The sequence below is a fragment of the Lepidochelys kempii genome, chromosome 5, assembly GCF_965140285.1.
Source record: "Lepidochelys kempii isolate rLepKem1 chromosome 5, rLepKem1.hap1, whole genome shotgun sequence".
NCBI lineage: Eukaryota > Metazoa > Chordata > Testudines > Cheloniidae > Lepidochelys > Lepidochelys kempii.
The window spans coordinates 6119443-6144945 of record NC_136384.1 but is presented as its reverse complement, the minus strand read 5'-3'; the positions used below and the strand labels follow the sequence as shown (position 1 = coordinate 6144945).

Genomic DNA, 25503 nt, shown 5'->3' with positions numbered 1-25503 from the left:
TATTGTATGATTCTATGAAAGCCAGATTCACTACAGTGACATATCACCAGCTGTTTCCTTTGTCTAAACACAGAGAGATCTATATACCTAGGAAAAAGGCAAAAAGGGAGACTTAAAAATGGTTAGATAAGTGAAGTGGCCAACCTAACAGAGGAGAACCTAATGGACAGCTTTGTTTTCTGGCCTAAAGGCAAGAATATTCAGAAGAGTGATTTTTGCAGTCCAATGCCTCTTAACTAGGCAAGCTGTTTGGATTTTAGTATGTACTGACATAGCTGCTGGTGACACCAGCATACACTATTGACTGTTGGAAAGACACAAAACTGGAGGATTGCCTTGTCTGTTTGAAGTCGAGGAATATTCTTGCTGCTAGAGCTAAAGAAGTTCTGTGAAAGGGCTCACAAACACGTATTGTATCAAAATACTGAAGGAAAAATTAAGCAGCATCAACAGAAATCACTGACTATAGGAGAAAAATAACAAGGAAGTAATAAGTCAGCAACTGTACATGCAGATCCAGCTCACTCAGTAGTTTTTCCCAAGAGTTACGGAAGGACCTAAGATTCGGTGATGCAACCAAGTAAAGGTAGCCATGCTCTCCATCCTAAACACATCGCAGGGAGAAGGGAAGCTAGGTAATTTAGGAAGGTTACTCTCCGCTTTAGCTGAGGCCTCCAAACACAGTACAGTTTATAATGTTAGTGGTTAATGAGAGTAGTAAGGTCATTCTGATATGATCTTGCAGAAGCTAGATGTTCAGAGGGGAAACAATCTGAATACACCCTGGGGTTTTGCCACTGACAGAGGAAAAAGAGAAGGGGCCTTTTCAACAGGCACCAAATGGAGCAGATTGCTTGGGTTCACTCATTTCTCATTTTAGCCTCACTCAAACAAAAGTCTGAGGAATTTAACAATGAAGAGAGTAGTTATCAGTGGTTCAGTCAAGCTGGAAGGGCATATCAAGTGGAGTCCCGCAAGAATCAGTTCTGGGTCCAGTTCTGTTCAATGGTTGAGATAATGGCATAGAGACAATACCAAGCTGGAAGAGGTTGCAAGTGCTTTGGAGGATAGGATTAAAACTCAAAATGATCTGGACAAACTGGAGAAATGGTCTGAAGTAAATAGGAGGAAATTCAATAAGGACAAATGCGAAGTATTCCATTTAGGAAGGAACAATCAGTTGCACATGTACAAAATGGGAAATGACTGCCTAGGAAAGGGATCTGGGGGTCATAGTGGATCACAAGCTAAATATGAGTCAACAGTGTAACACTGTTGCAAAAAAAAAAAAAAAAGCAAACATCATTCTGGGCTGTATTAGCAGGAGTGTTGTAAGCAAGACACAAGCAGCAAGACACTACTCCGTACTGATTAGGCCTTGACTGGAGTATTGTGTCCAGTTCTGGGCGCCACATTTCAGAAAAGATGCGGACAAATTGGAGAAAGTCCAGAGAAGAGCAACAAAAATGATTCCATGTCTAGAAAACATGATCTATAAGGGAACATTGAAAAAATTGGGTTGGTTTAGTCTGGCTAAGAGAAGACTGAGGGGGAACCTGATAACGGTTTTCAAGTACAAGGAGGGAGTAAATTGTTCTCCTTAATCGCTGAGAATAGGACAAGAAGAAATGGTCTTAAATTGTAGCAAGATGGTGTAAGTTGGATATTAGGAAAAACTTCCTAACTGTGAGGGTCGTTAAGCACTGGAATAAACTGCTTAGGGAGGTTGTGGAATCTCTATCATTGGAGATTTTTGAAAGCAGGTTAGACAAACAGCTGTCAGGGATGGTCTAGAGTGCAGGAGACTGGACTAAATGACCTTTCGAGGTCCCTTTCAGTCCTACAATTCTATGATTCTAAGATTAGGGGCACATCTACATTACTGCTTAAGTGGATCTAACTTATGTCACTCAGGGGTGTGAAAAAGACACTCCCTGAGCAACACACGTTACAGCAACCTACGTGCAGTCCACACTGGCACTGTGTCAGCTGCATACGCTCTCCTGCCGACAGAGCTTCCACCTCCTGTGGAGGTGGAGTAATTATGCCGACAGGAGAGTGCTCTCCCATCAGCACACAGCGTCGTCATCAGATACGCTGCAGGCTGTGCCGATGTAGCGCTTCTAGTGTAGACCTGCCGGAAGACTGCTCTGGAAACTGATGCGACAGTTATATATGGGAGTGGAAATACTCTCAGGATGATGTGCAAGGTCTCCAGATATATTCTGTGGACCCAGGTGTGAAGGGCACATGCATGGCAATCATTACTACTAATTACAGCAGAGCCCAGAAGCCCCAGCCTGGATTGAGACTCCACCGTGCTAGTGATGTACCAGACAAACAGTCCCTGTCCCAAAGAATTTACAGTCCAAACGGACAACACAGACAAAAGTGGGGAGAAAATTAGTACAAGTTTTAAAATTTACCAGTTAAAAAGTTGCCACATGAATGTGGTTCTGTGTTCACTAACCAAGCCTGGATATTTTGTGGCGCATAACACCACACACAAATATGTAGTTCTTAGAACAATCAAATCTCATGCCTCAGAATGTCATCTGATTGTTTTCTTTCCCCATCCCCAGAGAGCACTGTTCAGCTGGCTAAGGGCACTGCAGCAGGAGATCAAGAGTTTGCCTTCCATTGAAGTATAAGGTACTGGCCATGGCCCAGAAAAGATTCCAGACTTGATGGACTGAAGGTCTGAGCCTGCATGGCAAATCCCATATTCCAATAGGGGACTATGTCTGGAAGAAATATCTATATCTTTGGTTTTATTTTTGCTTAGAAATATGTTATCTCTCCCTAATGAAAGACTAAAATCTGAAGCAAAGGAAGTCAGTGTATGCCACGTGACCAGTTCAGTTACAGCTGGCATGAACTAGTGGTGGTGAGCATGGAGGGAGACAAGAACCTTGTAGATTCCATACACGGATGTAATTAGAAAATGGAGCTTAAGTGCGTGTGTGTTAAAGGAGCCCAAACATGTAACAGAGGGATGCCAATTAAAAAGGTACTAAAAACAGAAGACTTCAACTTCAGTGATTAGTGCTCAGTAATTTGCCTTGTGATAAACAAGCTATCCAACTCAGTAAATAGACCCACGGTTGTTCTACAGTCTGAAAGCTCTTTTCTTAACTTTTTCTGGTGCCACAATAAAAACGCTAAAGCAGTAAGTCAAACTTTGCCATGCACCTCCATGTCCTAGGTGCCAGCATCTCCATGAGACATTTGCTCAAAAGGAGGGTGTGGGGGCAGATAACTTCTTCAACTGCCACGCCAGCAGAGACAGCATGTAATTTTATTAACTGAAGCAGAATGAGAGGGATGAGGGGAGAAGCCAGGATTTTTTGGAGGCATGTGGATAGGAAGATAATTCCTGGGAATACCCTTATCCAAGAGGGAAAAAACCCTCCAAATAATGTGAAAAATCTCAATTTCACCACTGCGGTACTTCTAGAACAAAAGAAAAGAAAGAATGATAGTTAAAAATAAATAAAAAGGAAAACCATCAGTGAAAATTGCTCCTGAAACTTTGCAGAATTGTTATGGCTTTCTCTTGCTTAAATTGATTGGTGTAGCGATGTTATAAAATGACTATTAGGATTCATTGTGCACAACAGAAAGTGCTGAAATGTCAGCCGACTATACAGCAAAAGTAATGGGTCCTGAACCCCGGTTAGTCAAAAATGATTTTGTTTCAAATTAGAAATTGATTTTTTTGGACACAAGCCCTTTATAGGCTTCCAACTTTTGTAGCTGTGCCTTGGAAGAGATTAACCTCAGCCACTGTTTGGGTCCAGTCTGATGATACCCTTTCAAAAGTTTCTTCACATGGTCTGCTTTTTAATGTTGGTACGGTCTTAACCAATAATACAAGCTATTTGTTCTTTTGAGAACTGCACCACATTTTTTCTCATTTTGCCTTTTTTTTATGATTATTATTATTTTTATGCTGACACAAACTGGTTGACAAGTTCCAAAAAAAAAAAGCCAGCTCATAATTGAACGAAAGATTGTGTTAGGCTCTGCAGCGAAACTGCCAAACTGCTTCTATTCCCCACCCCCCTTCCTTCCCAAGAAAGACAGCTTTCTCCACATCGTAAGTGGAGATGCTAAGCTAAGAGCAGGATAGATTCTAGTTGCAAAGACATCCTTGTGTGGAAAAATCCCAGGGTGTGATGGTGGTAGCCATTACTCAGGGAGGAAGAGAATGTGAAGATTACATCACAAAAAGCAAACCCCATCAAACTTATTCTCTGTTTGCTGGGAAAGCAAAAAAAATGCTGAAGTAATTCTTTCCGGGAATAAAGGCCTGAGGTTTTTTTGTCCCATGTTAGGGACCCCAACGAAATCACTTGCTGTTTGCTGGGCTTTCTACAACTTCTATTAAATTTATCATAGCTACATTTTGGTTGTTTTAAACAATTTACAATCCGCTCCCTCTTCTTTGGGATCTAACTGAACCACACAGGAACACATCCCTATAATTACTAAATGCCATAAACAAACTCACATTACAAGACAGCATAAGCTTCATCTTACCTCTTCTAGACCTGCTGGCTTCCTTCTTTCCATACATCCACATGGCTCCTTCTTCCACGTTTGCACTAAAGCCAACTGTTCTCCTCCCCAAGCTGCTCCCTCCACTGCTCCCTGGTGTTTTGCACGCTTTGCCTAGTGCCGGTGTTTTGGGAAGGCAATCTTCATACCTAGACACTGGAAAGCTGGAAGGGGTGAAAGGTCATGAGCTGTTAACATGTCGCACATTAGCACTGAACTGTTTGTGCAGTTTGTCTTGAAGCAGCAATGTTCTAGCTGTGCTGTGGCTTTGTTTATTTTCTCTAGCATTTTAATGCCAGAGCATGCTGGGTAGGGATCAAAATGTTAGCAAGTTACTTAAATGGGAGACTCCAGGGAATTCCCAGGCTCTCAACAACACAAAACGTTTCAGAACATGCACTTCAGTGACATTTTCATTGTAATTTAACCGTGCACATCCGCATTTTTAGTAAAGAATGTTTTAAGGTGTGTAAATGCACATATCTGACTCAGAAACTTACATGAGTGTTATCTCCCTGCTTATAGCTAAATGGATTCTTTACAGGTGTTTCTATGAGAGAGACAAGGTTGGTGAGGCAATATATTCTATTGGACCAACTTCTGCTGGTGAAAGAGACAAAGCTTTCGAACTTACACACAGCTCTTCTTAAGTGTTAGGGTACATGCTTTTCTCTGCAGCCAGGTGGGCTGGAAACATACTCTTTTTAACAAAAACTGAGATTCTCATGTAATTGCTTGACTCCAGGAGCTAGGGCTTTAAGGAAAATACCAAATATCCTGAGACTTATGATCGAATTGCAAGTGTTCTATGCCATTATCTAAATCATCATCAGTGATTTAGCAAATGGCATAGAGAGTACAGTTATAAAGTTTGCGGACAATACTAAATTGGGAGGGAATGCAAGTGCTTTGGAGAATAGGATTATAATTCAAAATGATCTGGACAAACTGGAGAAATAGTCGGAAGTAAATAGGAGGAAATTCATAAGGACAAATGCAAAGTGCTCCACTTAGGAAGGAACAGTCAGTTGCACACATACAAAATGGGAAATGACTACCTAGGAAGGAGTACTGCAGAAAGGGATCTGGGGGTCACAGTGGACCACAAGCTAAATATGAGTCAACAGTGTAAGTCTGTTGCAAAAAAACCCGAACATCATTCTGGGCTGTATTAGCAGGAGTGTTGTAAGCAAGACACGAGAAGTAATTCTTCTGCTCTACTCTGCGCTGATTAGGCCTCAGCTGGAGTGTTGTATCCAGTTCTGGGCACCACATTTCAGGAAAGATGTGGACAAATTGGAGAAAGTCCAGAGAAGAGCAGCAAAAATGATTCAAGGTCCAGAAAACATGAGGGAAGATTGAAAAAAATTAGGTTTGTTTAATCTAGAAAAGAGAAGACAGAGGGGAAATGATAACAGTTTTCAAGTATATAAAAGGTTATTGCAAGGAGGAGGGAGAAAAATTGTTGTTCTTAACCTCTGAGGACAGGACAAGAAGCAATGGGCTTAAATTGCAGCAAGGGAGGTTTAGGTTGGACATTAGGAAAAACTTTCTGTCAGGGTGATTAAGCACTGGAATACATTGCTTAGGGAGGTTGTGGAATCTCCATCATTTGGGACTTTTAAGAGCAGGTTAGACAAACATCTGTCAGGGATGGTCTAGATAATACTTAAGTCCTGCCATGAGTGCAGGGGACTGGACTAGATGACCTCTCGAGGCCCTTTCTAGTCCTATGATTCTATAACGGAGCTGGGAAGCAAACCCATGACAGGGGAACAAGTCTGGAGTGTCTGAAGTAGAAGGTGCAGGTATCTTGGTAAAGTCAGGGCTCTCGGCAATAGAAGAGATGAAGCATGGGGAGCAGGAGATGAAAAATCTGTGGAGGTTGTTGAGCAATAACTGAGAGAAGAGAGTTCTAACTGGGGGAGCCAGTGACTAGGAGCTCCAGGAACCTCATTAGCGCTGCAGGGCTGAGTTGCATGGGGTGGAGCTGGAGAAACAGAAATGCGTGGTTTGTGCTAGGGAGGAAAAGGTGGCATTGGGGTTCATGGAGCAAGTATTACTGTAGTCGCCACAGACACATGCAATTATGAATGGAATCATGGGAAAGGAGATGTCCAGGAGATCACCTCTCCTTTATCAAGAAGTGGTACACACTGCACAAGTGTATCAGAACCTCTGCCATACGACCTGTGTGTGGGCAAATATGCTTTGAACAGATACTACAGAAATGGGAATATCATAAGAAATGTAACCATTTCTGCAGCATTTCCCTTGGTGAAATTCTTATGCATGCTTTCAACTTTTGCCTTGCCTACTGCAGGTCCTTTCTCGATAGCCCCCTGCAGAACCAATTCTCCTCTGCCACCCAATCACTTCCAACTTCTGCCCTCAGTGATAAGCCTACTGCCTGTGATGGGGATGCCCACCTGGTATAGCTGATTAGACCTGTGATTGACACACAGGATACAATTTGGAAGATGATGCATATGAAGCAATAGAATTCAGCTTATCTCCTCATACCTCTGCCGTGCTCGCAGATGTAAACATCAGGAAAATTTTAGTATTAAATCAATAGAATACACACACAGAGAAAATCTGTCGAGTATACAAGTGCCGTTTTACACAGACGCCCCAAAGAATGTACATTTCTATAGTTTGGGATACAGTTTCTATGGAATACGCTATGCAAAATGAATTTGAACAATATTTGCATGTAAAAGATTATGCTACTGAATATAGTGTACATTAGGAAAAAAGGTGGATCTCCGATGTTTCCATCAGAAAATATCATCTAAATTAAAAGTTTCAAAATCAATGTGCTGTACTAGTCATTGTTTAATAGGGCCCTCTGTGTCTGTTGGACAATTATTATGTTCTGTATTATTAATGCAGAACATTATGTAATGGCTCATGACCTATAATAACTAGCTGAAGTGTTGGCTACAACTTCTCTGAATAACCTCCATTTACTTCAGGGCTTCTAACTACATGACCGCTAATAATGTTGCACAGTGGCTACTAAAATGTATGGCAGACTAAATTAGTATCTTATTCGAATTACATGGAATTAATCTACTAATTCCTGCAATATACAGTGTAGAACGGGTGGATTAGAACCCTAACTACTGATGAAAGGGCCTAAAAGACTCACTGGTTAAAAAGGTCTTTACAAAAATACAGGATTATAGAGATATTTTCCCCTTGTGTTTCTGCATGATTAAGAGCATTTAAAGATATTTAAGGTGGCAGCCATTATTTGGATGTTTTCTGGGTTTTTTAAATACATTTAATTAGAACCTACAAATCTTTTCTGAAGACAAGTTTCAGAGTAGGAGCTGTGTTAGTCTGTATCCGCAAAAAGAAAAGGAGGACTTGTGGCACCTTAGAGACTAACACATTTATTTGAGCATAAGCTTTCGTGAACTACAGCTCACTTCATTGGATGCATGCAGTGGAAAATACAGTGGGGGGATTTTATATACACAGAGAACATGAAACAATGGGTGTTTCCATATACACTGTAACGAGAGTGATCAGGTAACGTGGGCTATTACCAGCAGGAGAGAAAAAAAAAAACTTTTGTAGTGATAATCAAGGTGGGCCATTTCCAACAGTTGACAAGAACGTGGGGGGGGGGGGGAATAAACATGGGGAAATAGTTTTACTTTGTGTGATGACACATCCACTCCCAGTCTTTTATTCAAGCCTAATGTAATGGTGTCCAGTTTGTAAATTAATTCCAATTCAGCAGTCTCTCACTGGAATCTGTTTTTGAAGCTTTTTGTTGAAGAACTGCCACTTTTAGGTCTCTAATCGAGTGACCATAGAGGTTGAAGTGTTCTCCGACTGGTTTTTGAATGTTATAATTCTTGACATCTGATCTGTGTCCATTTATTCTTTTATGTAGAGACTGTCTGGTTTGGCCAATGTACATGGCAGTGGGGCATTGCTGGCACCATTACATTAGGCTTGAATAAAGACTGGGAGTGGATGTGTCATTACACAAAGTAGAACTATTTCCCCATGTTTATTCCCCCCCCCCACACACACACACACTGTTCCTCACACGTTCTTGTCAACTGCTGGAAATGGCCCACCTTGATTATCATTACAAAAGGTTTTTTTTCTCTCCTGCTGGTAATAGCTCACCTTACCTGATCACTCGCATTACAGTGTGTATGGTAACACCCATTGTTTCATGTTCTCTGTGTATATAAAATCTTCCCACTGTATTTTCAACTGCATCCATCCGATGAAGTGAGCTGTAGCTCACGAAAGCTTATGCTCAAATAAATGTGTTAGTCTCTAAGGTGCCACAAGTACACCTTGGTTTTTTTTCTGAAAACAGTTACCCTTGAGTTGTAAATGACTGGGAGAAGGTTACTTTGCTGGTACAGTGTGATACTCTTTACATGGTGAGGTTAAACCTAGAATACCCAGTTGGGGTTTGAGTAACACTATGCCAGAGGGAATTCAGAGAAGAGAAACAAAAAGGATTAGGACGTTGAAAAGGTTAATACAAAGAAACAATAAAATGCTTATAAAATAGCTTGGATAAACAATGAATTGGGCTTTATTCCTTCAGTATTTAAAGGAATTCCTTTAGTCTTTAAAGTTTTGCTTGAGTAAGGAATCAAACCCTAAAAAGGAATGCACTGAACATCTATTTGAAAGGATGTAACCACCAAGGAGGAAGGGGAAGAGTAGTACAAGATAATATTAATAAGGAGCAATGTACTGAAATGAAACAAAGAGGATGTTAGGAAAAACTAACCTGTGACAGAGTTCTATGAGGCAGTGGAATAATCTGCCAAAGGAAGTGATGGAAGCCCCATACCTTAGGAAATTTCAAACTAGAAAATATACCAATGGGAACAATCCTGCACTGGCAGGGAGTCTAACTGACCTTATGGGTCCTCATCTATTTCCAGTTTATATGATACATCAGTACATCCAAGTGTAGCTTGATTAATATGACTTTGTACAGGACATAGTCATCTTCAATGAGCTTTATCATTACTACCTGAAACAGGACCACTGAGAAGTATGGCAAAAGAGGTTAAGGTACTTACTAAGCTACAGACTAATGCCAGAGCAGCCAACAAATTCTACCAAAAAAGGAAGAGACTCTTTCTCTCTTTTCTCACCTCCTAGCTTATGAATGCCTAAACTCTTCAAAAAGAAAAGGAGTACTTGTGGCACCTTAGAGACTAACTAATTATTGGAGCATAAGCTTTCGTGAGCTACAGCTCACTTCATCGGATGCTGTAGCTCACGAAAGCTTATGCTCAAATAAATGTGTTAGTCTCTAAGGTGCCACAAGTCCTCCTTTTCTTTTTGCAGATACAGACTAACATGGCTGCTACTCTGAAACCTGTAAACACTTCAAGAATAATAGGGAACACGTCCTGAGCTTTTTTCCATTTTGTCTATGCCTCCTATCGCGATAGCCCTACTGAGCTTGAATGGCAAATTTTAAATGTCATTCAGGACCCACTGAATACTGCTAGTATTTGCATTCCTTAAAAAGTAAAAAAAAAAAAAAAAAAAAACATTAACCTTTTGTTTTATTGAATTAAAATGCCATGCAAATGCTGATGTAGCCTTCAGAGACCGAAATACTTTTACAAAGAAGAATAGCTGTCATTTATTAGACACAAAGAACAATTACTTGATAGGATGCTTTCTGACAAAAAGCAGATTGGTATTCTTATCATAGAAAAGGCATTATAAAAAAAAAAAAAAATCCAGCACAGACCTCTGAGACTTGAATAATTTAAAGCTGCATTTGGTGCAATTTAAATTTTTCTTTAGGGAGGCAAAGTTAAATACCTTTAATTTGTTCTAATTATTTCAAATTTGCAAGTTAATTATGGCTGATCATTAAATAACAAAAAGGACTATCGTCTCCGTAGAGTTTTACCTCCTACCCTCTGCATTACTTAAGCTAGATTTTAGTATGCATGAATTAACTTTCTAAATAATCACACGGTTTGACTAAATGGCTCAGTAAAATGAGCTCTGATCCTCAGAATAAGCATTAATGGACATTAGAAAGGCTATTGGGAGCCATGTTACTTACATTATAAGTATTTTTAATGTGGTCTTATTTACTAATCTTTATGTACTGTTCAAGTTAGGGCAGCATATAGATACATTATTTTGCTTTAACAGAGGAAAGTCACTTCTTCAAGACACTAAAATAAATGTCCATTTAGAGCCAACTAAATTCATTTTTAAATAAATGCAGGGAACCTATGATAGAATTTAACTTGTTTTAGCTGCTCATGCTGATGAATCAATCTAACATAATGGTAGCCTTGCTCTCGAAATGGAACACCACAGATCTGTTGAAGTGCTAAGCTTCCGAAGCAGCAGAGAAGCTCTAGTCCTAGCAACAGAGTGGCACTAACTATAAACCTCTTGGGTGTAAACAGGCTGAATCTGTTTCCTGTTCCATAGCCAGTGTTCAACTGACTGGTTCCCAGCCATCGATTCTGGAGTCTCGCCTTCTACTGAACTCTGACCTATACACACATTTTCCACTACAGATCAGCAGTAGCCAGAGAACACAAGACTACACCGGGACCAGTCAGAAACCCACAAATGGGAGGCAATTCAACAGATGGCTGCCTTAATGTTACCCTGTTGAGTCCAGGGCTTGGGAGTTTAGCCATCAGTAAAGTAACAGATTGCATTGGGTGGTTTGTTCCAAAAGCAAACTCTGCAGTAATGTTATTTTTCCACTCTGCAATTTCTATTTAAAAAACAAACATACACCAACAACTTTATTAATGGTGCAAGGGTGCAATTTGCTGCAATTACAATCTCGCCAAGAATGTGTAACATTTAATGGTGCAAGACTGGCAATCAGCACAAACAATACATATTTGATGCTGGAATCCCCTTAACCACTAAGGAAACTTAGCAATTCCCAGGTGGATAGCACCTTAGACATGGGAGTTAGATGCCCAAATACTTTTAAAACTTTAGCTCTAAGTCACTTGCAGAAGTCTGTGGTGAATCAGGGAATTGAGTCCAGGTCTCAAGTCTTAGACTAATGTCCCGATCACTGAACCATCTGGCCTCTCACATGCTGTTGGGTCATGCCCATTGTCTCTGTCCAGAAGTAGCAAAAGGGTGGGCGGTAGAGGCTGAGGGAGAATGGGGGTAAATACTTCCATGCACGAAACCAGAGCAGTTCTGTGCTGAAGAGCAGGATAGCTAAAAACAAGTGGGTGAGATGAATGATACTGGCCATTCAATCATGCAGGAGATGGTATTCTTAACAGAGGCCTAGGAAGCACTAGAGGGAGGAACTCTTCTGGAATATGGGGTGGATCATGCATTGCAGGCGGAGGGGAAATGCACAGAACGAGCATACTCAGTGCAGTTTATTGTTGGTCAGTATGACCACCCTTGAGTTCCTAAGGGCTAAAGCAATCTGGTCACGAGTAGATTAATTGCATCAAAAACACGCTGTTAAAATCCTTGACGCTTTTTACCACAGAAACAGAAAAGTGTTTGAAAAAAATCTAAACTTAACTTTCTTGTTCTTTAAAAGACAGAAAAAACCTGGCTCTGGCAGAGACCTTGAAGATCACACTTAAGCCTAGAGTGAGTTTTCATGGCCGAATTATAAAACCTGGCATTTATGTAAGACACATGGGCATACTAATGACATGGGTGGGATCCAACGGCTGCTACAAAGAGGCAGGTCTCCTCCTCCTAGAAATGCACACCCATCTCTACAACTCAAGCCCATCTTTTTTCTCAGGCTTTTCCCTAGGGCAGGGACTAAGTATTTGTGGGGGGGGGAGGAGTCATTATCCTGATAATTTTGTAACTGGGTATTTTGTAAGTTAATAGAAATCTAAAATAAAAATAGCATCATATCTTCTAAGAAATAAGCTCCCCCCCCGCAAAAAATCATTCTAGGTATTGGTCACAGGTGCCGGCTTCTAATTTTCCCCAGGGGTGCTCAACCCCCACTCAGCCCCAGGCCTCACCCTCAATCCACCCCTTCCCCCAAGGCACCACCCCGACCCTGCCTCTCTCTGCCCTCACCCCACCTCTTCACACCCCTCCCCCTAGAGCACCCCATTCCCGCTCCTCCCCCTCCCTCCCAGCACCTCCTGCATGCTGCGGAACAGCTGATCTGAGGCAGGCGGGAGGTACTAGGAGGGAGGGAGGGGAAGGAGTTGATCAGCAGAGGCTGCAGGCGGGCGGGACTGGGGCTTGGGAGAGAAGATTGGCTGCCGGTGGGTACTAAGCACCTACTAATTTTTTTCTGTGGGTGCTTCAGCACTGGAGCACCCATGGAGTCGGTGCCTAAGATATTGGTTTCACTATAACCTGGATATCAACATTCATGCACATACCTAATTAAAGGTAAAAAAGCTAAATGGCTCTTAAAATTATGCAGTTATGTCTTCCCTCCAAAGCCGTGTCCTGGTTTTGCTGCAAGTTAGTCATAGTTTGACTCCCTCTCAGCCTAACTGGCTGCCCTAAGAAACAATTAAATGATCTCTGATAATTTCTCTCCTTTTCTGCCGCCAGAGAGTGAATCCAAAAGAAAATTCCAACACAAAGCTTTTGATACAGTCATGTAGAAATGACCACAGAAGGCAGGCTGGTAAAGCTCTGGCAGGACAAAATGCTGCAATTGTGTGTTTGGCCTTTTTTATAGAGCAGAGTAGAGCAGCTGTCGTTCTAGCAAGCAGCGCTGTCAGCCTTCACAAAAGAAAGTCATGTAAATGTCAAGTCACAGGTATAAAAACGATCCTTCAATACAGCCTCTGTATATCTGAAAAGCCTGCCCAGCTCTCAACAGCGAAAGCACCATAAGGAATGATGCAAAAGCCTGTTTAGGACAAAACAAAGTTTTTGAACTAAATCCAAACTTCTACAGTTCTTGATCAAACAGCATAACCCTCATGGGTAAGATGAAAACCATACACCTGCACGCCATTTTGGTGCCTTATCCAAGAATCACTTTCAAGTGGCTCTGAGGCAGCCTCATCCACTACACACCCAGCAAAATGCCATATGCAAACTATTACCTAACCAAACATCCTGGATTGTATTTCAATTCGGTCTTGAAGAAGGTCTCTGAAAACAATACATCCCCTTATTACCTTGGTCCAAACAGAACAAAGGGTTTTACCATAGTGCTGCTACCATTGCAAGCCAAGCTGGTAAAATAATGCTCAAAATTTAGTGTGTCTTTTCAGAAGTGCAAGCACCCATCAGCACGGTGAAAGAGCCCTTCTGTTTTCATGTACTTTATAAAATAGTAAGTATATACACACCAGCTCCTCCAGAAGAGTGTTAAAACAGGTGCACAGCTGATGATAGCAGTACCTCTCAGAAAATGAAGAGCTATTTTGAAACCACTCTTTCTGCCAGTGGGTTACATGACAGAACAACCATTCACTGAAGATAAATGTGAATGTAACAGAAAGGGGTGGACAATAAGACTGAAAAACAAGATCTGATAGCATCCTCCAAGTAAGATATTTTTAAAGAGATCCATAATTAATGGATCCTAAGCAATGGATGCTTAGGATCTGCACTGTTGTACACAGGTACTGCAGGGTGTGGAATGTGCAAAGAATCATAGAATCAAAGAAGATTAGGGTGGAAAGAGACTTCAGGAGGTTCATCTAGTCCAATCCCCTGCTCAAAGCAGGACCAACACCAACTAAATCATCCCAGCCAGGGCTTTGTCAAGCCGGGCCTTAAAAACTTTTAAGGATGGAGATTCCTCCAAAGAAACCTACTTGAAGTGAATCCTATAATACCTCTAGGTGGAGCCATGAGTTAATAATAGTTAGTATTTATATTATTTTCTGGCACAGATCCACAGCATTGATTCTATACCCCCATCTTCTATTCAAGGACAAAGTGGAACTTCACAGACATTAAGCTTCAAATTGCGCAAAAAAAAAAAAAAAAAAAAAGGTATGGTATGTTATTACCCCTATTTTGAAGGTGGTGAAACCAAGGAACAGAGAAATTAAAGTTCCAAGGTCATAAACTGAGTCAGATGGCCAGGCCTCGTGACTCCCAAGTCCCATGCTCTAGCCCAGCCTTCAAAAATAGTCATGAAATTTACCCTCCTAGGTCAAAAATACAAAAAAAAATAACCCATCACATGCCTTCATTGTGATGGTGATTATTATAAATAATAAAAAATGTGAAACTTTAGTGACCCATTAAAAAAACCCTCAAACACCTGGGTAAGTAGAATTTTGCAGATTACTTTAACTATTAGATTATGTTACTCTGCAGAGAGTCACTTTTGATGAAGGAGTTTTTAGTAAAGATTTAAGAAATTCAAAACTGGCAGCTTCATTTGGCTTGAATCTACTAAAACCACTTGATTCACCTTGGTGCTCAGTGCCTCTGAAAAATAAAGTCATTTATTTAGGTGTCTAAATATGAATTTAGACGCATTACTGTAGGCACCCAAGTTTGAAAGTTTTAACCAGTGTTTCATCAAAATCTTCCTATGGCTTTCCTTTTAGCACATGGACTTACTTTGAATACAATGTCACAGAATACTGGGTCAGCCCAGATGCTTAAGGGACACACTTAACATTTGCCTCCTGCTCGTTATGTTAAGATCCCAAGGAAAACCAAAAATCCTACACTTTTCAGAACTGTGATGAAAGATGCTACAAATATCTGTTTACTCACTGCAACTATGACTAGGATGGTAAGAATATATAAATGATATTTTATCTGCCAATCAAAAAGAGTGACTGAATTTCAGGTAGTAGAAAGTAGAGTTTTGCATGGTTCTGTTTTAAAGTAATGATAATGGTCTGAACTATCAGGAAATGTCAGTCACAACCCAATACAGTACTAAATGTACCATGCTAGCAATATGGTATGGTGGCTCTTCATTTACCTGTAATTTATTTACATTGAGGTAGCAGCTAGAGGCCCCAGCCTGTAACTGTGTGCTACACACTGTACAAACACAGAACAAAAAGATAGCCTCTATCCTGAAGACCTTATAGTACAAACTGAGACACAACAGATGGATACAACAGACAAACAGGGAGGGGGACAATAAAAGAGTGAGACAATTATTAACTGCTTATTGATTAAATAGAAGGGCATGCAGTTACACAAAAGGGTAAGGCACAACACTTACTGTTGTCCCAGGGCTGCAGTTACTTGCCCACTATTTTGTTTTGAACTCTTAAACATGGAAGTGTTGGTCACATTGTACCTCTTTGGGGCAGGGACCTTCTCTTCGTTCCATGTTTGTACAGTGCCTGGCCCAAGGAACCCTGGCTTTTCTGCATACCATAGTTCACCGTATCTGAAGAATGGAAAAACCAACTGAGGCCTTTCTCTTATCCTGCAGAAAATTTTAAGTTATTGGTGTTGTGGTACCATCCGCTAGGCAACCAGGAGACAAAATAAAGTGAAAGGCAGAGAAAGGAGCACTCTTTGTCTCCTCTCCTGAAAGAAGGGAGCCTAGTTTACAGCTCTTTGGAGGAGTTCCTCTTTGCTTCTCAATGGGATTAGGAGGGGAAAAACAAACAAACAAACAACAAAACCAAGGACAAACTCCAAGTAAAGGGGCGGGGAGAGGCAGGACAAGAAACAGGAAGGATCTAGACCAATGCTAAGTACCACCATGCAGTGACCTTCTATTGAGTGCAGGTTCCAATGCCAAAAGACTCTTGGAGACAGCTTCCAGTGGATTTTATATGCATAGGGGATACAGTAAGAGGAGGCATGGAGGAAAAGAAGTGATAAACTTAAAAAGGAGATATTGATGCTCATGTTATTGATGGAGTGATGAGAAATAAGGGGATATAACAATACAATGTGAGCTGCAGGCCAGGGTAGATTTGCACAATGCCTATAGGCAAGCAGCTGCAAACAGAGGGTTTCAAAGAGAGGAGTAACATTGTCTAATTGCGCAGCAAGATAATTAGTCTTAGCAGCTGTATTTTAAATGGAGGTGAATGAAATGGATATAAGGGAGGCTAGAGATGATTTCACAAAATCAAGGTGCTTAATTTTTAAAGTATGTTGTGGAGGAAAAAGCAGCAGCATGCGGCAACAGCCTAGGGGTGTGAGGAAAAGGATGGGGAAAAGTGTCAAGGAGACGCATGGGGGGTGGGGGGGCAAGAAGGGTCACATGCCCCTCCCCAGGTGCCGGGGGGGCACATTCAGCAGGGAACCTCAGTGGCGAAAGGAGCAGGGACTGCCCCCAGCCCCACCCCGACCCCAGCCCTTCCATGCAGCTGCATCTCCTATCTGAGGTCTGTTGTACAGCTTCACCTGAGGACAGGGCTGGGGGGTGGTATAGCCACGTTCTGCTCCGGTTCCCAGGGCAGCAGGAGGATAGAGTCCCTGCCCAGGCAACGTGGGATGGGGAGGGGAGGGGACGGGAAGAGCACGGGGGCTCCAGGCTGGGGGGGGTCAGGTGGGGAGGTCACGTACCCCCTTTTAGCTGGTGCCCCCCTTTATGTCCCTCCCATGAGCCACCGAACAAGTCTGAGTGACAGGGAGGATCGTAGTATTGTCAATACCGGAAGCAGAGAGAGTCTCAGAAAGAAAAGAAAAGAGCACCGTTTTTGCCAGATTAGGGTTGATCAGACAGCAAGTCAACCAGAGAAGCAAAGGGTAAAAGAGTTACTGGCATAGTGATGATAGCTCAATCTGTGGAGGCAGATGTCATAATATCTGGGAAAATCAAGAAATGCCTCAGTCCTCTCTTTGTGAGAAGAAACTGGTTCAAAACTAGTTCCAAGAGAAATGGTATAAAATAGCACTGCAAAAAAACAAAAAACACCACAAAAATATTCTCTCCATAAAAATCTAAAGATCATACTGTTTCTAAAATTAGGGCAAGCACTAAATGAAAGTTAACCTGAACAACAACTTTAGCTAAATTTCAGGTCACATGCATTAATATAATGAGATGAAGAATACGAAAAGGCCATTCATAATAGAATTCATGAAGTTAGGAATGCCATGCTTAGCTGCGTTATAACATTTAATTAATGGTTCTATAAAGTACGAACTCGCCCGGCCATCCGCAAAACCGTTCTCTACATTGGGTAGGGCAAGCAAGCTGCTGCAGCCACAACTACTGCCCTTTGAGAAGCTGAAAAGCCTTTTCCCCCTGTTCCATCAGAGACCACACTGCCATGACATGATGAGCTTTGAACCACTACCCAAATCAGAATGCCGTATAACAGTTGGCAGCCCAATACACATCTCTCATGATAGACTGGTTATTGGTGAAATGTTAAAGAAAAAGTCATTACCTCTTTCCTGTTGCTTCTAATACCCTACATTCCTCTAGATTATTTATAATCCCCACTAAACCCATCCTCTGTTTATAGTCTTTTAACACAACAGAAAAATATAAACTATCTGGAGATCTGCCTTGTTTTGTACCACTCCCAGCCATTTGGTACAACAAAGGAAGTTCTCTCTCCATCAAACGGCCTGATCCCTCATGAAGCCCTGATGCTCAGATTCAAGGTTAAAGGATTAAGGCCTGAAGCACTGAGTACCAGAGGAAAGAAAGCCAAATATCAAAAGAAACACAAAAATCAATCCTCTGCACCACAGGGGCAGTGTGAAGAACAAGTCAGCTGGGCTGAATCTAAAATTTTCTCTGTGTGGCTCTCAAAAATTAGCACTGTTATAAATGTAATGGGCAGTTTTGCAAAGACAAAGCACTCCTGGAAAACAGCAGAGCTCAATTCAAAATATCATTACACTCTGGAAAGTTTTACATCACCATAATTTTAGTTGCAAATGCATAAAGTCCACTTCAGAGAGAGAGAGAGAGAGAGAGAGAGAGAGGTCACATGACGTTATCCTTCTATGAAGTTTGTATATCTACAAGTGACAGAATGTAATATTTAGTACAGTTTGCTTTTTGCTTCAATTCTCTGCATGCTGAAGCACAGCCAAGGTCACAGGAGGGAGGAAAAAGAGGGTTTAGCTTGGTGCAGCTGCGATCATGGCCAGAAATAGCAGGGTATGGAGGATTTCTTTCTTTCATTTTGTAATACCAATGGCTTTTGTTCCAAGTACTGCCCCATCACTTCAGATTTTAAACGGCTTGATAGTTGTAAGGGTAGGTTCCAAATATAGCTAATTCAAAAGCACCTTCCAGAACATTTTGTTTTCCTACGATCTGGCTCAACTTTTCCTTTCTTGGGACACAAGAAAATATACATTAAAATACTAGTTACTTTAAGAATAATTTCTTAAAACTAAATAGAAGATACACAGTTACATATAAGAAAGGCAATCTATATTAAAACTAATCAAGCTAGGCTTCAGAAGAGTGTTGTAAGTCATGGAGTGACCTACTAGCTCTAATGTGTCCTCAAAAAGAGACAACTGCAAGTGCTCTGAAAAATGTCTTTCCCTGTTTCCAAGTGTCGGCACAGGAAAGAACACCCGGAAAGCATGGTGAACAAACTTACACTAGCTAGAGGGAAAACGAGAGATTTCGTCACCACACATGCCAAATTTCCAGAACATTTTCAATTTCAATATATGAAGTCACAAAGCCACACCAGGAGATTTATCATGCACTATCATTACACATTAACAGATCCAGGCCTTTGGAAAATTCACAAGTGGCTGGTTTTTACTGTATAAAAATTACCAGTGACATCCAGTGACCCCTGATCCCACCCTCTTTCCACAAGTGTTCGCTAAATACAAGCTTATTTTGCTTTTTGAAGACTACAGCTGTAAACCAAGTTAGCGCCATCTTTCCACTAAGACTGACTAAGCTGCCGCCCACCCATAGGCTTCCTGTTCAGGCTAATTTGGACTGCTATATGTGACATACGTGATCCTAAGAAGAGATCAGGTACAGTTCAGATAAGAGCAGGATAGAAAACTGCTGTAGTTCAAAGTAAACCTGAGAATGTGGTTATCTATCAAAGAAACCAGTGCAAGTGGAAATGAAGCTTTAGGCTCCCCAGAATAACAAACATTGTTGGCTGGTTAAAAAAAAAAAAAAGACTTTCACAAAAATCTTGAAATAAACTTTTGATCACCAACTTAAGGGCAGAATTATTTCTGTAGAATAAGAAAAGCTACTATTCTTTCAGCCTGTGTGGGTATATCTACATGGCAAAAGAAAACATCTGCAACAGCGAGTCTCGAAGCCCAGGTTTACAGACACAGGCTTGTGCTATGGCGCTAAAAACAGACATTCCTAGTTTGGCTCTGAAACCTGGTGAAGGGGATGAGTCTCAGAGCCTGAGCAGAAACATCTATACTGCTATTTTTAGTGCCATAGCATGAGCCCGAGCCTGCAGACCCGGGCTCTGAGACTCACTGATGCGGGGTTGTTTTTTTATTTCATTATTTTGCAGTGCAGATGTACCCTGGCCTAGGTGGCTGTAATGAAGTAAAAATGTGCAGAAAATTCAGTATAAAGTCTCCTGTTATGTAACAACGGACTAGGGCAGATATCTGTTGGAGAGATGCTGTGGTTATATTTATTACTCAGAGATGTGTCTCTGCAGCTAATTCAGCATTTGCACTTCTTGCCGAAACATCAAGTATATTTTTATTGACCAAACAAGTTTTCTCTGAGTTTCCCAGCTGAATATGCTACCAACTTCAGTGTCAAATAATCTGCCACAGAGAAAGAAAGCCTGGGTGTTAAAATGGACACTAACAAATGGGCAAGCAGTTTCCAGCTACCCAAAGTTAAAAAGATCCTATAAGCCATTTGCAAGCACAGTTGATTTCTGTCTGTTTTAATGCTGTCAATATGCCAGTTTTAAAAATATTCAGGAGGAGAAGAAAAAAATCCTAGCCAGCTGCATTCAGTAAATGCATTAAGTTGCCTAAGTGGCACATTGGGTTATTAAACGCACCTCTAGAGACCAGGGAACAACTCATAAATGAATTGGAATTTGGTGGTCTTAGTGAAACACTGCACATTCTGGCACGATTGGCAGTTTCTTCTCTAGAGACTCCAGACTGGAATAGCAGGAGGTGATGCATGTCGTGATTGAGGAGAATTGACAGATGGCCCCAGGTGTGAAATAACAGGGGTGCTGCCGTTTGCTACTGAAATGCACTGGCAAAGCTGTATGTGATGGAGTCCTCAAGGACTGGAAATGCTGGGGTGCTGAAGGTTAGGACAGAAGTCCATTTGCATAATTGTGAGAATTGATTTTTTTTTTTTAAACAAAGTGTGTGTGAAATCACATGCCTGGCAAGTCATTCTTTTGCATTTGTATTTAATTGTCTTGAATATTTGGACACATCGGTATAGCTAGCACAAGATACATAACAATTCAAACAATCCTAAAAAAAAAATAGAGTCAAAAATATGTATTTAACAAGGAGCAAAGATAACTGTCACCTTCTCTCATAAAATAATAAAAAAGTTATACCGTAAACATAAAATTTTCTAAAAGACCCTTGAGAGTGTTCCCTCCTGGAACTATCACCATAACAACGAACATTTCAATAGAGGGAAAGTGCTATTAAATTCTGTGTTTGATATTTCCAGCTAACTAAAAATATAAGAGGGAAAAACACACAAGGGTGAGATAGATCCACACACACAAATGAGAAAAGTGTTTGATGACATAAGTGGCTACAAATTACATCTGGAAATCTCTAGCACTGAAGGAAAAAAATCCTATAACGGGTACTGTCCATTCAAAGTGTGCCTCTATATAACAAACATATTTGATACTAATTTTCTCAAATGTTCCTACATGAAAACATGTTCAGGTGAGGGTTGAGGTAGGCTGGCAGAGTTGTGTGAGGACCCAGCAATGGATTAGCAGAGGGTGCTATAGGTAAGAAAGGAACAAGGTGCATTGACAGAGATGCTGAAGGGATGAAGCGATACAACAGCAAGGAATGCTAGAGGTTAGAATTTAAGCACACAGAAAGTTAAAAGGAGGGGTCCTTGCACAGCATCTCACTGAACTATACCTGGCTCTAGTCAGAGCTATTAGACAGACCTCATTTCCCTGGTGTACTATATTCATATTCAAAAGTAAGATTAAACAAAGGGGAAAGTAGTGGATTGTTTTAAAATTCCACTCTTCCTGATGCAGTTATCAGGAGTATGCACAAAAGCAGGTGCCACGTCAACTGATCCTCCTGAATGAGCAGGGAGTGGGTACTTGAGCATGTACCAGGCATCGGCACCTGAGAGATAGGGAATGTGTTTTTAAAAGCTGTTTTAAGCTAATCAAATACAGAAGGTTATGCTTTTATTTTTGAATATTTTAAAGCATCTTACACCCTGGGGAAGACTTGAAAAGAAATTCTACAAACCGAACTTGCCTCTAATTTTAGAAGTTATACATCTCTTGCTGAAGATCTGTCCTGGACTCACCCATGTGCACACCAAGCTAGTTTAAACTATCCCTAATAAACCCCTGCTCCCATGGCTGTGCCTGGGAGAACTGGAAATCCTGCAACTGCAGATTCTTCAGCTGCCTAGAGATGGCCAATCTGTGTATCAGGAAAAGAGCATTCCTCCCAAACAAGTCCCTCCTTCTGTTTACACCTGACAGTGAAGTGACAAATTCAGCATTACAAATTCGCATCAGGAGGATCCAAGCAGGCAGAGATGGGCAACATTTGTTGAAAGGCTTTGATAATTAGTTAAACTGTAAAGGGTACTTATGGTAGAGGAAATGAAACTTAGGGTTTCAAAAGTTCGGTATATTTAAAGTGCTCCCCAGAGTCAAAGTTTCCCCTTCCACAAACAGGCTGATAGCCATGAATAGCTCAGACAGAAATCAAACTGCTCTGTATTTGCTCTTGAAATCTTTTCTTCAAGTAGGTAAAAAATTATGCTCTACAGGAGATGACAAGATGCCTTTAAAATACATACCTCATTTCTGACTACAATTACCTTTCGCTAGCTTGGCACAGCTGCATGCTCCTATTTGCTTTTGTTTTTCCATTAAGGGCCCGTCCATTATTTGTACCCATCCTATGAATGCCAATGATGCAGATTCCCTTACCTACGATTCTCTCCACAGATAATACAGAATAAATTGCAATTAGATTTTGGTAATTGTAGATAATTAACTCAAAATGAGCTGTTAATTATAAAAATCTACGTTTTTCAGTTCTTGATTGTATTATTTATTTTACTTGTAAATTTCAAGGTCTCATTCGAGCAATTTTAATATTTTAAATACTTTTGGCATTTTTTTTTAAAAATACCAAGAGAATTTTAAACTGAGCTTTGGTTATTTGAAAATTAAAATTACGTTTTGGGGAGGTTCCCTTGAGAAGCTCATCCAAACTGGAAGGTAAACAGGGTTGGTTTTCCATCATGATTCTTAATATTTTCTACAGCAAGAAGCCTTTGACATTTCACTACAACTTTCAGATTGCTTAGAAGAGAACAGTTCCCACCTCCCATTCCAGCCACACTCACGCGCACCCTTTTCTGAGACTGAAAAAAAAATCACTTCTATATTCAAATGCATAAAGGAGACAAATGGACTTGTCTTCATAGCCTCTTCCAGCCTTACATTAGATTAAATTATTTAGGGAGCATTCATCTGGTAACCTTTGCAAAACTGAAGACTGAGTACAAGAAACAAACTTTCAGATGCCTTGCTGCCAAACTTTGGAACCAGCTGGCGTTGTGACTTGGGACTGCAGAAATGCATATTAACTTTGAAAAATTACTGTGGGTTTACTCAAGGGAATGAGAGAGAGAGAGAGAGAGAAAGGGAAAAAGCCTTATAAAATCTGGAACTCATTTTCTAAACAATGCAGTTTTTCTTCATTTCCCCCCCTATATTAAGTAGACTTTTGTAGGTTTTGGCAACCTATTGCAAAAAGACTTGCAGATGTTCTAGGTTACATTTCTCCTCAACAGAGTGCAATCCTATAATATATTTAACTAGATCTATTTTCTGAATCTCCTTTGCTACAGTAATCATGGAATCACATGGTTTTGTAAAACAGGAAAAAATAAATGAGGATCACTTTTAGGACTCTCCTTCTCAGCTCTGCTGGTAACCTAAGTTTAAAATTAAATAGACTCCACTACTTGTTAACACAAAGGTGATTGGATAATCAGGAAAGCTTATGCCCAAATAAATTTCAGAGTGGTAGCCGTGTTAGTCTGTATCAGCAAAAACAACGAGGAGTCCTTGTGGCACCTTAGAGACTAACAACTTTATTTGGGCATAAGCTTTCGTGGGCTACAATCCACTCCATCAGATACATGGAGTGGAAAATAAAGGAGCAGGTATAAATACATGAAAGGATGGGAGTTGCTTTACCAAGTGTGAGGTCAGTCTAATGAGATCTGTTAGTCTCTAAAGTGCCACAAGGATTCCTTGTTGTTTTTACTGGATAATCAGTAACTCATATAGGCGAAAGAACAAACTAGCAAGTCCATGAGGAAGATATCACACCCCACTGTTGTATTAATTTAGATGGAATACATGAGTCAAAAGAGTTGAAGGTATTGACATGTCCCTGTCGCTGTCCAACATTAAACAGTGGTAAACAAGGTTCAGGGTTTGGTACACACAGACCGCAGATTGCTTAGTACCATGGCAAACACACTATTAAACATCCTTTTTAACTTTTTATTAAAGATACAGAAAGAAGGAAAACCAGTTAAAGTATATGAAATGCAAGGTATTAAGTGAGGCTTTCATTTTAACAACATCCTCATTCCATTTAGCAGGAGAGGATCTTTCGAAGGAAAAAAAACCCTTGCCTGATGATCTCTTAGAGAGCATTAAAGATGGGAATAACTGTCCTTTTGGGTAAATGAGAAGTAGTTAGTCGGATACACTGGAGTTATTGTTGTTGCTGTTGTTGTGCAAGTCCAATCCTATTTCCCAGAAGGCATAACAAGACAAACAAAGGGGGAAGAAAAGAACAGCAAAGATAGAAAATACAGCAACTGTCCCTGGTGTTGAATGTCACTTGCAACCTCACTGCTCGAAAAATACAAGCATAGCCCATGGTCTTATTAGCCACTCCAAGACCTGGCAAACTTATACCAACATTGAGCTGTTTAGGGCATTCTTTTTAGCAGCCTCTTTCCTGTAACAGAGATACAGCGGTGTTACAAAATATACAGTCTTGGCCAGGCTCTTATTAAATAGAAAACAAAAAGAGAGGGATAGGAAAAAAGAAATAAAGTGGGAAAGGAAAAGGACAAACTGGGAGGGAGTATATATGACAAAGTTTCACATCCCAAGTGGTGTTCAGCATGTAACTAAGGCCAGTGGATGTCATCGGGGTCCCTTTCTTTCTGGACTGATCTGGTCAGGACATTTCTCTCAATTAGGATGAAGGAGGACCAGGATCCTAAGACACAGTGGGGGTGGCAGCCATGAAGGTGAAGTTCGCTCCTTCCTGTTCTTTCAGTCAGCCAGCATTGCAGGAGCCAGTTCTCCCCACAAAGTCTTCTTCTTAGAAGGACCTCAAAAGAGAGTGGGGGTGGAATAGCCCACCCCCACGTTATTTTGTCAACCAATTATGGATTTCCAACACACCAATTTTGGTTCATTGATTTCCAGTCTTACAGTATCCTTGTTCACACAGTCCTTGAATTATATCAGTGGGATTTTTTGTTTGGGCTAATTCAGCCTCTCTCTTTTTTCACCTTTTCCCATCAACATTTATGACAGTTTATTGCGACATTTTATGAACTTTCACTCACTTCGCACTGTGGAGCTCACAATTAGTGTAAATTTGTAGGTCCAATTATTCCTCTACCATCCCATCCCCAACCAAGACTGAAGAAAAGAAAATACAGAAGGAAATGAATACCATTCACCAGACAGCAAAACAAAAAACACCTAACCCAAGGTTGGTAAGCTTGGGGAGAGCGGGGGCAGAAGAGAGATTAGAACCACAGAAGGCACACCTGAAATTTCTGGTCCAGCAGCAAGTGCTGCC

At 40.8% G+C, this 25503-nt stretch overlaps 1 protein-coding gene across 8 annotated transcripts in view; it reads right to left on the bottom strand.

Annotated features, from left to right (window-relative positions):
- KIAA1328 (KIAA1328 ortholog) overlaps positions 1-25503 on the bottom strand; it is a 284448-nt gene that overhangs the window by 66583 nt on the left and 192362 nt on the right. For all 8 annotated transcript variants that reach the window (XR_012158833.2, XM_073343413.2, XM_073343414.1 and 5 more), the window contains one exon: positions 4543-4724. Coding sequence is in view for 7 of the 8 variants with exons in the window: in XM_073343413.2 (XP_073199514.1) it covers positions 4543-4724 (182 nt within the window). In the remaining variant the exon portion in view is untranslated. The remainder of the gene's footprint in view (positions 1-4542; positions 4725-25503) is intronic.